The 16,546-nt window shown below is 52.9% G+C and overlaps 1 protein-coding gene across 2 annotated transcripts in view; it reads right to left on the reverse strand.

Moving 5' to 3' along the window:
* The window catches only part of KIAA1549L (KIAA1549 like), a 296,220-nt gene that overhangs the window by 1,398 nt on the left and 278,276 nt on the right, over positions 1–16,546 (reverse strand). For both annotated transcript variants that reach the window (XM_062198042.1, XM_062198041.1), the window contains exons 18-20: positions 8,746–8,843; positions 7,061–7,209; positions 5,377–5,528 (exon numbers count right to left, since the gene is read on the reverse strand). In XM_062198042.1, coding sequence (XP_062054026.1) covers positions 5,377–5,528; positions 7,061–7,209; positions 8,746–8,843 — 399 coding nt within the window. The remainder of the gene's footprint in view (positions 1–5,376; positions 5,529–7,060; positions 7,210–8,745; positions 8,844–16,546) is intronic.

The raw sequence follows: 16,546 nt of genomic DNA on the forward strand, positions 1-16,546 counted from the left end.
CCCATTCTTAACAGACATGCTGCTGCGGGCCCCAGGTACAGGTGGAGCAGGGCGGATGCCCTAGTCCACTCTGGCTGCTATGACAAAATCCCATCAACAATAATAAATGTGTTTCTCAAAGTTCTGGAAACTGGGAAGTGCAGGATTGAGGTGCGGGCATGTTGTCTGGTGAGGGTCTGGCTCCTGGTTCGCAGGCAGCTGTCTCTTCCCCACCCTTTGCGTGGCAGAGGGGGTGACGGAGCTCTTTGGGACCACTAATCCCATTCATGAGGGCTGCAGCCTCAGGACCTGGCCACCTCCCAGAGGTCTCGCCTCCTAATTCTCTTGCCTGGGATGGCAAGAGGCAACAGGTGCATGGAGGTGCCTAGGGATTCAGAAAGCTCGGAGAGGGATATGTGTGGTAGGCGAGCAGTCCCTGCATCCTCCCCACAGGCTGTTTTTTTTTTTTTTTTAAGATTTATTTATTTACAAGTCAGAGATAGAGAGAAAGAGAGAGAGGATTTTTAAATAAGATTTATTTATTTGCAAGGCAGAGATACAAAGAGAAGAGAGAGACAGAGAGACAGAGAGAGACCTTCCATCTGTTGGTTTACTCCCCAAATTGCTGCAATGGCCAGGGCTGGGCCAATCTGAAGCCAGGAGCCAGGAGCTTCTTCTGAATCTCCCAATGGGTATATGGGCCCACAGACTTGTGCAATCCTCCACTGCTTTCCCAGGTGCATTAGCAGGGAGCTGGATAGGAAGTAGAGTAGCTGGGAGTTGAACCCATGCCCATATGGATGCTGGCACTGCAGGCAGAGGCTTAACCTTCTATGCCACAGTGTCAGCCTGAGACGGGGGAGGGGGAGAGGGAATCTTCCACATACTGGATCAGTTCCCAGATGGCTACAATGGCCAGGGCTGAGACAGGCTGAAGCCATGAGCCAGGAGCTTCATCTGGGTCCCCCACGTGGCTGGTAGGGTCGGAAACACTTGGATCATCCTCCACTGCTTTTCTCAGGCATTATCAGGGAGTTGATTGGAAGTAGAGCAGCTGGGACACGAACCAGTGCCCACATGGGATGCCGGCAAGGCAGGTGGTGGCTTTACCTGCTATGCCATGCCACGAAACTGGCCACACATAGGTGTTCTGATAATTTCTCCTGAGAGGGCAGGTGTATGAGGTGCACGTGTGGGCCTGGCCTGGGACCCACCTGATGGCTATTGGGCAGGGGGAGTCTTGTTCATTTACTTTAAAATTTTTATTCCTGTGAGAGGCAGAGAGAGACTGAGGGACAGAGAACGCTCCACCTGATGCTTCACTCCCGACACACCACGATGGCTGGGCCTGGTCGGGGTGGAAGCCAGGAACTGGGAACTCGATCCCACGTGAGCCGCAGGAACCTCATCCCTTGAGCCATCACTGCTGCTTCCCAGGGTGTGCGCACCCAGGAAGCCGGAGTCAGGAGCCAGAGCCAGGGATTCAGCGCAGGTGCTCCGACACGGGACAATGGCACTGCAACTGTTAGGCTAAACGTCTGCTCCCAGGGCCGTGTCTAAGAACACCTGAGTTAAGCCAGAGCGGGGCTGTCTCAGAAGCCTGGGGGAGGGACACGGGTGACGGGCGGTAACCAACCACCATGGCTGAGGTGGGGCTGCGCACTTCAGTCCTCCCGGGCTAACTTCTTTCCATCCAAGCCGCCCTTCCCAGCCCAGGGACGTTGGCCCAGGGGCCCTGTGGGGTGCCTCTGTGTGGCTTCCCTGACACCATTGTCAGTTTCATGAAGGTGGCCACTTGGTCTCACCCATTGCTGGACACCAGTGCTCGGACTGTGCGCAGCACACAGTAGGGAGGCTCCCTGTTTGACAGTCGCTGAGGGATCATCACCCGGGGCGACATATTTGCCAAGGAAGCTGCCACATCCCCTGTCCCTGTGCTTCAAACCCGGCTAAGTCTGCAGCTGAGTCCCTGTCCTGCTCCTGAGAACCCTCAGCTCTGGGCATCAAGCATCTCTCTGCTGGTGGCGGGCAGTGCCAGGGGACGCCTGACCCCACTGCAGGAGCAGAGGGTCATAGTCAGAATATTCAGTGGGGGCACAGGCAGGCAAGAGGAGAGGAGAAACGTCCCCACGCTCATCCCCACCCCACCCCCTTCTAGGAGATGCAGGCTGCAGCCATCACGCCCTGCCGGCCAAAAGTAAGGCTGGCAAATACCATTCCTGCCCTAGCCAGTGCCATGGCAGACATCACCAGTGGATCACAGCACACAGCTTCCTGCTGAGCCTGGAACGCCATCTCCTCCACCCCCTTCTCCATCTAGATGAAACCTCTGTCATCCCGGATCTGGGTGATTTTATCCAGCTTAGATCCTGGGGCCAGCAAGGGCAGACAGGCAAATGCCAGCAGAGGCTTTTTCCTTCTCGCCTCAATGCAGGGTCGGGGTCTGTGTGTTATCCCTGCTCTAAAGGGGCGTCTTCCTCCAGCTCACATCTGGTCCCTCTGAGCTTCCAGCGCTGTCTTTCGAGTGCTGATATATCACCTGTCCTGCCTGGCTGGCTCCACGCACGGCCACACTCCCTGCTTAACTGCAGGTGATAATTGGGCTCCAGGAAGTATCCATTTAGGCTGCAGCAATCATCTTCCTCTTAATTAAAGACAACTGATGGGAAACGGGTTCTTCTTCACACTGAGAGTGCTGCACTCGGGCTCTGGAGAGGCCAGGCTTCTGCTTGCTCGGCTCCTTTGGCCGCATCTGTAAGGCGGTGGGAACCCGAAGGCATCTGATGTAGCACTAGGCCTGGCGAAATGACCATTTCTAAGGGTCTTGAGGGCAAGGTCAAGGTTTTGGAAAAGACTTTCCCCTGACCCCTGGCAGATCACCCGGCGTACCCTGCACCCAGCATGCAAGCTGTCCAAGCTGCAGGCTCATGGCTTGGGTAGCAGGAGTCAATTATCATCCACTTTCTGAAAAGTCTCCACACTGTGGTTAGGCTGTACGTGGAGTTATAGACTCAGGTAAGCCCTGCACTGATCACGCAGTGGTGGTAGCTGGTTAGAACAGCAGATACCAAACAGACAGACAGACAAAAAGAGATGTCGCCAAGTGCCCCATGAAGATGCAGAGACCTCAGAGCAGGGACGCCCTCCAGCTCCTTTCTTTTTTTTTTTTTTTTTTTTTTTGACAGGCAGAGTGGACAGTGAGAGAGAGAGACAGAGAGAAAGGTCTTCCTTTTGCCGTTGGTTCACCCTCCAATGGCCGCCGCGGTAGCGCGCTGCGGCCGGCGCACCGCGCTGTTCCGATGGCAGGAGCCAGGTGCTTCTCCTGGTCTCCCATGGGGTGCAGGACCCAAGGACTTGGGCCATCCTCCACTGCACTCCCTAGCCACAGCAGAGAGCTGGCCTGGAAGAGGGGCAACCGGGACAGGATCGGTGCCCCGACCGGGACTAGAACCCGGTGTGCCGGCGCCGCAAGGCGGAGGATTAGCCTAGTGAGCCACGGCGCCGGCTCCAGCTCCTTTCTTAGAGCTCACTGCCTGCAGCTTTGCAGACAACTCTAATAAGCTCTGCTGCTTCTGCAGATGACAGTGCGCTTGGAAAAGCACATTTAACGGTGAGCACGGACTCACTGGGAGCCAGGACACTGATGGCAGCTGAAGGCGCCAGCTGGGAGCAAGGTCCCACGTGGAAAAGTATGTTCCAAGCCACCGGGGTTATTCCAAAAATCACAATGGTTTAGCGACGCGTTCCCATAGGGGCAAGAGTCCTACACACATTAGAGCTCATCCCACAAGTGCCGTGGTAGGACAGGAGGACCATAATGACACGGAGTCACTCAGGAAAGACACATTAAATGATATTGTGTCTTCTTACAAAGAAGTGGGGCGCGTGGCGGTGCAGGGGCTGGCATTGTGGGTTAAGCTGCTGCCTATGACTCCAACATCCCCTATCAGAGTGCTGCTTTGAGTCCCAGCTGTTCCACTTCTGTTCCAGCTCCCTGCTAATGCACCTGGGAAAGCAGTGGAAGATGGTCCAAGTACCTGGGCCCCTGCACCCATGTGGGAGACTTGGATGAAGTTCTTGGCTTCTGGCTTCAGCCTTGTCTTGCTACGGCTATTGTGACCATTTGGGGGGTGAACCAGTAGATGGAAGATCTCTTTCTCTCTCTCTCTTTCTCTCTCTGTCACTCTGCCTTTCCAATAAATAAAATAAATCTTAAAAAAATAAAAACAAAGACAGGGAAGGGTTTCATTAATTTCAGGAATATTTTGATTCAAGATGTCATACATTTTTAAATGTTTAGCAGTTAGGGCAAGCCTTGGTGACGAGGGAAATCCCCCATGTATGTATGCCTACATATATGAAAGCCTGGCCCCGGTGCTGCCGTTTACGTGTGGCGTCACTACGCTGAGAATGATGCCAACGCTGGCACTGAGCTGCAGCTGCCAGGGAGGAGAGTGTGGAGGCTTGGACAGAGAGGAGAACCAAGACAAACCTTGCTGGCAAAGTGGTTCTTGCTGTGGGATTCATTCCCCATGCTGAGCCCTCCCCCGACAATGATCACCAGCGCCAGGGGTCAGGTTCAGCCTGCAGGGGAAGCCTGCCCTCCTGGCCACGGCGAGGGATGTCGCCCAGGCAAGAGGCTCATCTTGTCTGCGTGGGTTGGTTTGTTCTTCACAGAGGAGGCCTTGGCGGGCGACAGGGCAGGCAGGCCTGGGGTGAGGATTGGTGCAAGCTGGGCCGGGTCCACCGCGCCGTGTGTCCTGACTTGAAAAGAAGGAAGAAACCTGGGGACTGGGTCAAGCCAGTCCTCGGCAGACTCGGGCAGGGAGTCTTAGGGTTTATGTAGAGGCAAGATCCACAGCCGGGCTTGCTAATGCTTCCTTTTTGGGGCATTTCATCTAAAACTCGACAGAATTTGACAGCTTAAAGAAACAAAGGCAATGAAAGTTTTGGAGCCAGCCAGGTGCAGGTTTGAATTCTGACCTAGCTGTGAGGCCCAGCTTAGACTAGGCCTCAGCTTTTTCATCTGCAAAATGGGAGTAATTGTGGAACTCCTACGCATGCCAACTCCTGATAGAACAGTTGTGAAGATTAAGAAAGAGAAACAAACAAACGTCTCAGGTGGCTTCTGGCACACAGGGAACACCCAGCAAATGGGAGCTAATCTTAGAAAAATGTCCTTGACCAGGAAGAGGTGGCGCCCGGCAGGCCTCAGCTGCCTTTGTCAAAGGACACCCTGCCTTGCCACACCACTTCCTTTAAGTGGAGGACTGTAGCCATGCTGTTAGCACCAGGGGGCGGAAACTGTAAAACACACGCTGTCACCCTTCATCATGTTTCCTCCTGGGAATGCATCAAGCAGCTGGAAGTTTACTAAGCAATCAGTCAGGGTCTCACCGAATCAGCCCACTGGCTGGGAAGCTCACTCTCTCCCGCGTAGGACATCCAGGCCTGGTTCCTGTAGGACGAGGGAGGCGTGGGGATGAAGTAGCCGGTGAAGCCAGGTCTGTTGGCAGCTGGGATGGCGAACACCGCTGGCACCGTGTTACCTGGCGTGCAGGAGAGGAGCAGAGGTTGATTTCTGGGATCCAGCCACCAGGCTCCTGGGCTCCCTGGCTGTCCGCTGGGCTGGAGGTCCCGGTAATCAGGTCTGCGTTGAGGGGAGCTGGCTCTGTCTGGGCTCTGACAGTTGCTGGGGATGAAGCTGAGCTAGGGTAGAGGGGATCTTGGCCATGTCGGCTGAGACTCCGGGGAATGAAGCAACAGAGAGGGTGGGCTGTGGTGGGACCTGGCCTTCTCTCTTTGTGGAATTCTTTCAGGGCCACTGAGTACAGCAGAGCTCAAGGGCACCTGACCCACAACCCAAGTCGGGCTACGAGGCAGCCTGGGTTCTCTGTGCCAGCAGTGGGGCTGACCTCACCCAAGGGAAGGAGAGCCTTTTTCTAACTTCACCGCATGCACAGTGGGCTAGCTATGTCTTGGACTCTTCCCAGGAGGGAGTGGTGCCCCCTGCCCCCGACACCTGCCCAGGTTGGAGAAAGCTGGGGAAGCTAGGGAGGACTCTGGCGGTGGCCCCAGCCAGGGAATGGGAGGGCAGAGGTCCTGGGGAGGTGACAGGAGCTGCGCACCACCCCCTGCAGCCCCAGCTCCTTCCCTGCCCCATGGATACAGGAGGCCACCATCAGCCATGACTCTGACCTATTTCTCCAGAGTAGTGACGGCTCAACCCCCGCCACTGAGGCCCGCACACTCTCCTGTCCCCAGCCCAGCACCCCTGCTCTCTGGCAGGATGAAATCACACCTGGTCATCCGGGTGTTTCCCTCCCAGGCAGGCTTGGGTAGGTGTGGCAACTGGGTGCTCGTGGATTCTGCGTAAAGGGTGCGGTGGGAATAAACTATCAAGCCAACAGGGTCACGTGAAAACCTCCGTGTTCCCTTCAGCATTTGCTCTAACAGCCAAACCCTGGGGACCACTGTGATGTCCACCCACAGGGAAAAGGAGAAATGGGCCCATCACAAAACAGAAGACCCCACAGCCATGTAAATGGACAGAATAGCTCCATGTGTCTGTAGCCGCCTGGGGAGACCTTAAAGACAATGTCACATCACAAAAATGAAGTGCAAAAGCCAATGTATAGCAGGCTGTCACTTATGCAAATTAGAATGCATAAAACATGAGTACAGGGCACTGCAAAAAGTTCATGGAGCCTGGAATTCAAAGTTTAGTTCTGGTGCAAACATTTCTTAAATCCATGCACAGGTTTTTCATCAGACATGCTTTCTATGAATTTCTGAAGCGCCTGTATACACTCAGCAAAAGATTAGAACCCAGGACTTAGGGAGAAGGGGGATGAGATGGAGGTAGAAAACTGTACCTGCAGTCTTTAAGGATAAAAAACCAAAAGGCTGGCAAACTGTTAATGTGCGTCCAGACTTCGGCAGGATTTGGTATTTTGTTCAGTTTCAGGGCTACCGAGGGGACTCAGGAACACAGAGGCTTTGACGGCTGAGGGAGGCAGGGTGGCTGTGCAGGGCCGTGGGGGACGGGAGCCCAGCAGCAGGTGCCGGGTGCACTGCCCACCTGAGTAATTTAGAGCTGACTGATCCAACTGCGCCACGGACACGGGGCCTCGGGACACCTGGGTGAAGGAGGCGCTATCGTGCAGCTGGGCCGGCTCGGGGCCCACGGACTCGGCCATTCTGCTCTTGCTGCCGATGTCGGAGGTGGACCTGGAGGGACAGAGGGGCCGCGTTAGCGTTGTCCTCAGGCGGCGGGCTGGGCAGAAGGAGCAGCCCCAGCAGCTGGCGCCAGGCCCCGTGAGGAGAGGGGGCTCAGGACTGATCTGCCCCACCTAACGCATGGACTGCTGGGGGCACCAGCACAACAGGAAATGCCCCGAGTTGTAGCAGCCATCACTGTGGCTGGAGCAGGGGTGGTTTTATTGGAAGTTCAAACTCAGTTCTCCCCTAAGGGTGGCCCTCGGGTCTCTGCGTAGTAAAACTTTTAATTTCCACATAAAGGCCGTACAGCAATCAGTACTGGGTATCAGCTACGTATGAACGCCCTAGGAAGTGATGACATCATCAATAGCCAATGAGAGGCTCTGTGATGGTCGACCTCCTGCCACTGGAGCAGGTGCCCCCCCTGCCCCCCCAAGGGCTGGGGGCTCATTCCTGCTGCTACACGGAGGCTGTGATGGTGTCACGGCATGGGGCGGCTCCACGTGGGGACTGCTCTCCTTTCCTGTTCCCTCTCTTCCTCCCCTGCCTGCTCGACCCCCAGCCCCGCCTTCCCACAGGCTGTTCCAGGCTCTGCTCCTGTTCGGAAAACCCTTCCCTGGAAAAATCCCTGCGCTCTGCTCCATATTGTCCTCGGAGGCCCTCTTCTAAGGAATCCCAGAGCCTCTGAGGTTCTTTTAGGCCCTGTGCCCATTTTACAGATAAGGAGCCAGAGGCCAGAGAGGAGAAGGGGACTTGCCTGGGGGTCCATAGCAGGTGCCTGGACTGCTGCTTTCCTGAGAGCCTGGCCTCCGCTGGCCTACGGTCCCACATTCTAAACGCTGGAAGTGAGGGTAGGGTCTTCTTTATCACCTGCACAGGTCCAGCCCTGTGGTGCAGGGATGGGGTGGGACTAGTGTGTTGGGCAGCAGCTGGGAGGGAGGGCCAGGGCAGGGGCCCACTGGTACCCCAGGGCACAGCTGGGTCTCCCAACCCTGGACACCAGGCCTATTCCAACCTTTCCCTGCGCTCACAGCTCCTGCGCTTCCGGTCTATTTAGAAACATGTGCTTGTGCCCTCTCTGGAGAGCAGGGGAGGTTTGCCATATGCCTCACACCCGAGCTTGGTTCACGAGTGTTTGGTCTCTTGGAAGTCAGGAGTTGGGTGCCAGACACGTCCTGTCCAGGCCTCCTAGGCACAACTCTTACATAACTGGGGGACTTCTGGGTGTGCAAACACAGGGAGAGGCCTCCAGGCTTGGGCCGGCCCGAGCTGGAGTCATTTTCTGATGTCCAAGGTCAGGGTATGGGGCAGCTGACCCTGGGCTTCTTAGACTGGATTCTCAGGGCCTTTGTATTTGGAAACACAGGCAGGCTGGTCACCCCTCCGCGGTCCCTGCTTCCTTGATGCCTCAGGTTGCCTGCACGGATGATGCACACTGCACAGGGTGGGGCATGAGGATCCTGCAGGCGCTGTTCACAGCACCCACAGCTCGGGACCGCGTCGTTTCCAACTAACCCAGAGACAACAAAGAAAGGAAGGCATTACCGTCGGAGAGAAGCGACCGCCACAGGACCGGTGCGGGGCGGAACAGGCGGAGGCGGGGAGCCCATGACCATCTCCGGCAGCTGGGAGAACCTGTAAGCCTGTGGAGGAGACGAGCAGGACGGGGGCACGCATCACACCCAGCGTCGGCCGACGCACAGGCTCGCCTTCTTGAAGGTAGAAGCAAACTGCCAAGGGCCGGCCTCCCCTTCCTTCCCCAAACTGTTCCCTAGGGTCTCCCTGGTGTGTCTCTCGGCCCCCTCTTCTGGCTTCTCTCCCACCAGGTTCCCCTATGCTGGGCGGCTGCAGCCACAGAGCCCTCCAATTGCTCATGGAACCTGCCAAGCCCTTTCCTGCCTTGGCCTTGTGCACGTGGTGTTGCTTCTACCCGGGATGCTTCTCTCCCAGTTCTTCCCAGGGCTCCTTCCTTCACTTCCTGCATCTGGCCCTACACACTTTCGTCACAGCCGTTATTACTCTGTGGTGTTAGACTGTGCTTGCTTATTCACCGCCACCAACCTGGCTGCAATTTTGGGCTGGGCGGGATGGGGCTGTGCTGTCAGTCACATCCGCATGTCTGGAGCGGAGTCTGGTAGACCACAGGGGTCAATAAATACTAAGTGAATGAGCCAATGAAGCCGTGGTTGTTTTTGACGCTCTCGCTCGTGGAAGGCTGGTTCAGTGTGGGAAAGCAATGGCTTGGGAGTGAGGAGGTGCGTGTGGAAGTTCTGATGAACACACTTTAGGTCCCTGAGCAAGTCAGGCGCCCTCCATGGTCTTCAGAATCTTCTGAAATGAGGACAGTGACGCTTTGCTGGAAGCTGCCGAGATCAGAGGTAGGGCGTGTGTTGAGGGGGCACTGCATGTCTAAGTATTTTGCAAACTCTAAAGCACTCTTTTTTTTTTTTTTTTTTTGACAGGTAGAGTTAGACAGAGAGAGAGAGAGAGGTCTTCCTTTTCCGTTGGCTCACCCCCCAAATAGCTGCTACGGCCGGCGTGCTGCGCTGATCTGAAGCCAGGAGCCAGGTGCCTCCTCCTGTTCTCCCATGCAGGTGCAGGGCCCAAGCACTTGGGCCATCCTCCACTGCCTTCCCAGGCCACAGCAGAGAGCTGGCCTGGAAGAGGAGCAACCGGGACTAGAATCCGGGGTGCCGGCGCTGCAGGCGGAGGATTAGTCAAGTGAGTCGCAGCGCCAGCCTCTAAAGCACTTTTCAAAGATAAGGTGTTGGGGCCGGCACTATGGGTGCCGGTTTGAATCCCAGCTGTTCCATTTCCAATCCAGCTCCCTGCTATGGCCTGGGAAAGCAGTAGAAGATGGGCCAAGTCCTCGGACCCCTGCACCCATGTGGGAGACCCGGAAGCAGCTCCTGGCTCCTGATCAGTGCAGCTCTGGCCGTTGCAGCCAACTGGGGAGTGAACCAGCGGCTGGAAGACCTCTCTCTCTCTCTCTCTCTCTGCCTCTCCTTCTCTCTCTTTCAAATAAATAAATAAATCTTCAAAAAAAAAAAAAGAATAAAGATAAGGTGTTGGCTCTGTCACAGAAGTAAAGACTTTTTTATCAACATGTGAGGAGGTAAAGGAAGAATGGACAGAGATGAACAGGATCAGAAAGAGCCAGGCCACAATCTCCCCTAGGGAAAAAAAAATCCAGAAATGCTCTCTGGGAAGACAAAGCTTGGCTGGTCTCTCATCCCTGGCTTTCTTGAGGTATTATGCCTTCCAGATCTCTTAAAGAACGTGAGGGCAACATTTGAAGCCTGGAGGCAGCGGGTCAAAACGCAGCAGCACTGGGAATCCTTTAGCAGGTGTCTTTGAACTGAATGAGGTCCCCCCTCCAGCATACAGCAGACTACTCTGTAGTAAGGGCCAACCCACTCAGTGGCAGCCAGGCAGGCTCTGGGCACAGCCCACGACTTCATGCCTTATGAACACTGCAAGGTGTAAGAGAAATCTCTTCGGACCCCTTAGGCTGCCCTCTTGCCCACTAAAACAAAACCGTGAGCTGAAACCAGAGCTGGAAACAGCGAGAGGCGAGCACACACAGGAACCGGGGGCTGCCTGCAGGACAAACGCCACTCAGGCAGTCCATCTCGAGACCAAGGCTTGGAGCAGGAGCACTGAGGTGGCTGAGCCTGAGACATTCACGTCCCACCTGGAAGGCGGCAAGCATTGGTCCCTTCCAGGGAAGGACGTGGGCAACGCTGCTGGGCCCAGGACGGGCAGCTGTCCCAGCTCTCTGGAGGAGAGTCCCTCCCAGTAGGCTCTCAGGACCAGCACGGTTTGAAATGAAGCAAAGAGGAGCTCGTAATCCAAGACCATAAAACACACCAGGAGGGGGAAGTGAAAATCAGCAGGAAAGACAACAGGCAGATTTACAGCTTTAGGGATATCAGAATTTGAAATTTCCAGATACAAACAAACAATAATAGTGTAAGAAATGTTTTTTAAAGAAAATAGTTGGTCGGGGCCAGTGCTGTGGTACAGTGAGTTAAGCTGCAGTCTGCAGTGCCGGCCTCCCATATGGGTGCCGGTTTGGGTCCCAGCTGCTCCACTTTTGATCCAGCTCCCTGCTAATGCACCTGGGAAAGCAGCAGAAGATGGCCCAAGTACTTGGGCCCCTGCACCTGGAGACCTGGAAGAAGCTCCTGGCTTCAGATTGGCCAGCTCTGGCCATTGCAGCCATGTGGAGAGTGAGCCAGCAGATGGAGGATCTCTTCTCTCTCTCTCCCTCTCTCTCTCTGCCTCTGTTTCTCTGTAAGTCTGCCTTTCAAATAAATAAATAAATCTTTAACAAAATAATTGGTCAAAGAGATATGATCAGAAATGTTCTGGCAGATTTGAAAGAGAACAAATAGTTTTAGAAGTGAAACATAATTATTGAAACAAAATGCTCAATGTAAGAAAATTAAATATTAGCTTAATCACAGATGAAGAGATAGTGAATAAAGCAGAAAATGGAATTGAAGAAAGAAGTAAGAAAGAAACACAAAGAGACAAGGAAGTAGAACCTAAAAAAGAGAAATAAAATACAGACGGGGGAATGAGTGGGTCTAACATGCAGATCATCAAAGTTTCAAAGGAGAGAAGTGGGAGGGACAGTATTTAAATATGGAATGCATAAGAATTTTCCAGAATGGATAAAATAAGTAAATTAATAATTTCAGGAAACACAATATATCCCAATCAGGATAAATGAATAAAGCATACATGTGGATACATTGCAGTGAGTGGTAGAACACCAGCGTCAAAGAGAACATTTTACAAGCAGCCAGACAGAAATGAGCAGGATCGATCTGGCAGATCTGAAGGACAAACACTGGGGCCAATGCTGTGGCACCGTGGGTTCAGCTGGCCGGCATCCAATTTCAGAGCGCTCCGCTTCTGATCCAGCACCCTGCTAATGCTCCTGGGAAGGCAGCTGAAGATGGGCCCCTGCCACCCACGAGGGGAACCCAGATGGAGCTCCTGACTCCTGGCTTCAGCCCAGCCTCGGCCATTACGGCCATCTGGGGAGTGAACTCCAGCAGATGGAAGATCAATCTCTTGCTCTGTCTCTCCTTTTCCCTCTGTCACTCTGCCTTGATTTCAAACAAATAAATCTTTTTAGAAAAAGAACCAAGATCACCAACCAAGGGACGGCGATTTGACTGACAGGCGATTTCCTAGTGACACACGGAAGACAGGCAACCCAAAGTGCTCGGAGGAGACACAGTCAGCTTGGAAGCGGTCAGCAACATGAAGCTTGCAGAACGAGAGTGAGAGGAAGCAGATCTGACGGCCTTGCTTGAGAAGTAAGGCGTTGGCCCAGCTCGGGAACTCTAGCCACGAAGTCGCAGCTTCACAGACTCTAACACAGATGAGAGCAGAGCTTCCCTGGCTAATGCTGGGGACGGGGTGCCTGGTGCCTGGTGCCTGGGCTCATTGCTTACCTGTACAATACCCAGCCCCTCATACCCCTGGGCAGTGACTTCCCTGAACCCGTGGCTTTGCAGACACTTTGACAAAATCCTTGTCCTGGTGTCCTTTCAGCACCACCTTCCCCAATGACCAACAAATCCACAAGTAAGGTGCTCCTTTCCCAAAATAGTGGGAGGGGTCTGTAGCCCCTGTCTCTCTTCTGGCCGGGTGTGCTGTTCCACAGAAGACCCAGACTTTCTGTTTTTATCTCTGGTTCTTGGAGGGCTCATTCTGTAGTCTACACTGCCAGCCAAGGAAAAGCTTTCTCTACCCGTGTCTGTGCTACGGCAGTTCTCAAGGAAACAGGTGCAAGCGCTGAACTCCTGGCAGGCACCAGGGGCGCGCTCTTCTTTGGAAGGTTTTGCTGGGTCCAAAGCAAACCTTCACAGGTGGTCACACACCTCCTTTGGGCTGCATCCTTGGGGTCTCAGGGCAGCCCCAGGGACCACATAACGAAGCGGCGGCCCAGGCCAGGTATTCAGGGCTGTTGAGTTGGCACAGCACAGAATCCCCTGCCCCCACCGGGCAGGTGTGGAGGAGTATGGCAGTGGGGAAGTCCACTGGGGCCCCAACAGTAGGCCTGGTAGTGGTACCAGAGTGGTGAGGAAGCTGCCAGAGAGGCAGAGGTACTGGGGGCAGGAAGAGGGAGTAGTTGTTTTGCTTGTTTTTAGGGGGAGAGAGGGAAAAAGACTGTAAACTCCCCAGCATCAATGTCCCCCTCATGAGGGTAATGACAGGAAATATGAGGGCATTTCAAAAAGCTCACAGAAAGTGATTTTAAAAGATGTCTGTCGTGGCACACAAAACTTTTGAAATCCACGTGTGGCTTTGTTTTATTTATTTGAAAGGCAGAGCTACAAAGAGAGAGGGAGAGATAGATAGAAAGAGATCCTCCATCTGCTGGTTCACTCCTCAAATGGCTGCAATAGCCAAGGCTGGGCCAGGCCAAAGTCAAGAGCTGGGAATTCCATCTGAGTCTCCCACATGGGCGGCAGGGACCCAGTTACTTAGGCCATCACAGCTGCCTCCCAGGATTTGCACTAGCAGGATACTGGAGTAGGGTACCAAACGCAGGTCCTCTCATGTGGTATGCAGTTCATCCTAACTGGCATTTTAACCACTGGGCTAAATACCTGCATCATAAGGTTTTTTCACCATATACATTTCCATGAACTTTCCGACGATCCCTAAATATGCACAGACTTTCATTTTTTTTGCACTCAAATAAACGTATCCTTTAATTCCACCTTCCACAAACTTTTCGAAGTACCTTCACACCAAAGTAAAATGGCTTATGAGAAGACTGTACTCCTAAGTGACTTTTCATCAGAGGCTGGAGGGCAACCAGGTAACCCACTTTAGCTGGGGGACTCTAAGAATGTGGGCTTCAGGGTTAGAGAACTCCAGTTATGCCAGTAGCTGGACAGTAGCCCTCTGCGGCTATGGGTTTGACATCCTTGAGTTCAACAAACTATGAAGAGAAATGTTCAGAGAAATATTGCATCCATATTGAACATATATAGATTTCTCTTCTCTTCATTATTACCTATACAATACAGCATAACAGCTGTTCACATAGCATTTATTGTTTTAGGTATGATAAATATTCAGAGAGGATTACAAGGCTACAGGAAGAGGTGTGTAGGTTATATGCAAACACTGCACCATTTTAGACAAGGGACTCCAGCATCTTCAGATGCTGGTGTCCACAGGAAGTCCTGGACCCAACCCCAGTGGATACAATTACAATCCCCAGTGGATACAACTACATAAACCTGGGCAAACTTCTTTACTTTTCCAAGCTGAGTTCCCTCTTGGAATGCTTGCAGATGATAATACTGGCCTCATCGGGCGCTGGCTGGATCAGAAGAGATAACATCTGTGTAGCACTTAGCTTAATGCCTAACAAAGAACGGGAGCTCAGTAGAGGGCAACTGTTGCTGCTGTAGTTGTTGTGACCGTGGATTTCATCTGTCAAGAGCCCAGTGGGGAGGAAGTTCCAGCCCTTGCTGCCTTTCTCAGCATCCCCTGTTCTGCCCGCCCTCAGGAAGTCTGTAGGATGCTTTTATGCTACTCGGCACAGCCCCATTATGGCTGCTAGTGAAAATGGATTGGTCATTAGGTGTTGAGTTCAACTGCTGCGCAGACTGCAGTGTAAGGTATGATCAAGAGTCTACCGAATGGCAGAGTAGAACGGCCAAACTTCCAGCAGTAACTTTCTCTATGATACAACTGCCATCTGCCTGGCCTTGCACATTTACACCACCCACTTCCAATTATCCCCCAGCGGAGCTCGAGCCACTTCCTTTTTGGAAAGGGAAAAGTAATCATAGTTATCATTTTAAATTGCCACCTTCTCTATGGATTTCCACATTATCATAGCACAAGGGGGCTCTGCAAGAGCGTGGGTTAAGAATCATCATTTCTACTGTGTATTGTTAGCTATTTCCTCTTTCATGATGATTGGGGCCACATGAGTCGTTAGAAAAGGCAAACCTTAACAACAAAAGAGCTGCCTTTAATGTTGCTCTGGTTTGATGGCCCACCCCTCTGTTGCATTGTTTCTCAGTCCTTTACCATTTAGCTCATTTGTAAAATACATAATGCTGATATTTTGGCCCTTCTTGGCACAACTGCCAACCTGCAATTATAACACTGAGTTTTTCCAGTGTCCCGCAATGCAAAATGCCGGCATCCCATATGAGCACCAGTTCAAGTCCCACTTCTGATCCAGCTTCCTACTGATGGCCTGGGAAAAGCAGTGGAAGATGTCCCAAGACCTTGGGCCCCTGCACCCATGTGGGAGACCCGGAAGAAGCTCCTGTCTCCTGGCTTTAGATTGGCTGAGCGCCAGCCCTTGCGGCCATTTGGGGAGTACACCAGTGGATGGAAGATCTCTGTCTCTCTGTCTCTGTTTCTCTCTCTCTCTCTCTCTTTCTCTGTGTGTCTCTCCCTTTCCCTCTCTCTCTAACTCTGTCTTTCAAATAAATTAAAAAATCTCATAAAAAAAATCAGCTAACGACTGTTGAGTGCTTACGTGGTGCCAGGACTGTGCTAAGCATTTCACGTGAACTATCATCTCATCTTCACTCCAGCCTTCTTCTGACCACCACCTCATAGCCCAGGGGCCTGGGGCTAAGAGCTGCAGCCCCTTGCTTAAGGTTGCCCAGCTGGTGGATGCTGTCCTAGCTGTGCTGGGGCAAAGATTAAATACAGGGATCTGCTGAACTCACAGAGACCAGGAAGGATAAGCCAGTGGCAAATGCCAGAGACTGGGCCCTATCAGTGTGGTGAGATTAGGGGGCTTCCTACGTGTCAGTGAGAAAATTCCCCGTCTTCAAAAAAGGCAGGGACCAATCTAGTGTGTGATTAGTAGAACACTGTAATCTTGGGAACTATAATATAACTGTCATGGGGAAGTATGTTATGATGATAGAAATCGAAGGCCAAGTGAGATTTTTCTCTTTCTGGAAAAAAAAAAGCTGCTTGGACTCCAGACTGATGGGAAGGTGGCAGGTGGTAGCCCCTGGGTGATGGCTACTTCTCTGCAATGCAGCCAGCCACTTCCCTCGTGGTGGAGACGAATCCATGTTCCTGAGAGCCAAGCTTTACCCAAAAGTCTGTTTAACCCTAGAAATCCTGTTAAGAAATAAAGGCCAAAAAGCATGTAGAAAAATGCTCAACATCACCAATCACTAGGGACGTGCAAATCTACACTATAATGGGCTACCATCTCCCACCCTAAGGATGACTGCTAGCAAAAGAACAGAAAATATGTGTCGTTGAGGATGTGGAGAAACTGGAACTCTACCACACTGCTGGTGGGAATGCAAAGTGGTGCAAAACT

Source organism: Lepus europaeus, chromosome 7 (assembly GCF_033115175.1).
Source record: "Lepus europaeus isolate LE1 chromosome 7, mLepTim1.pri, whole genome shotgun sequence".
Lineage (NCBI taxonomy): Eukaryota > Metazoa > Chordata > Mammalia > Lagomorpha > Leporidae > Lepus > Lepus europaeus.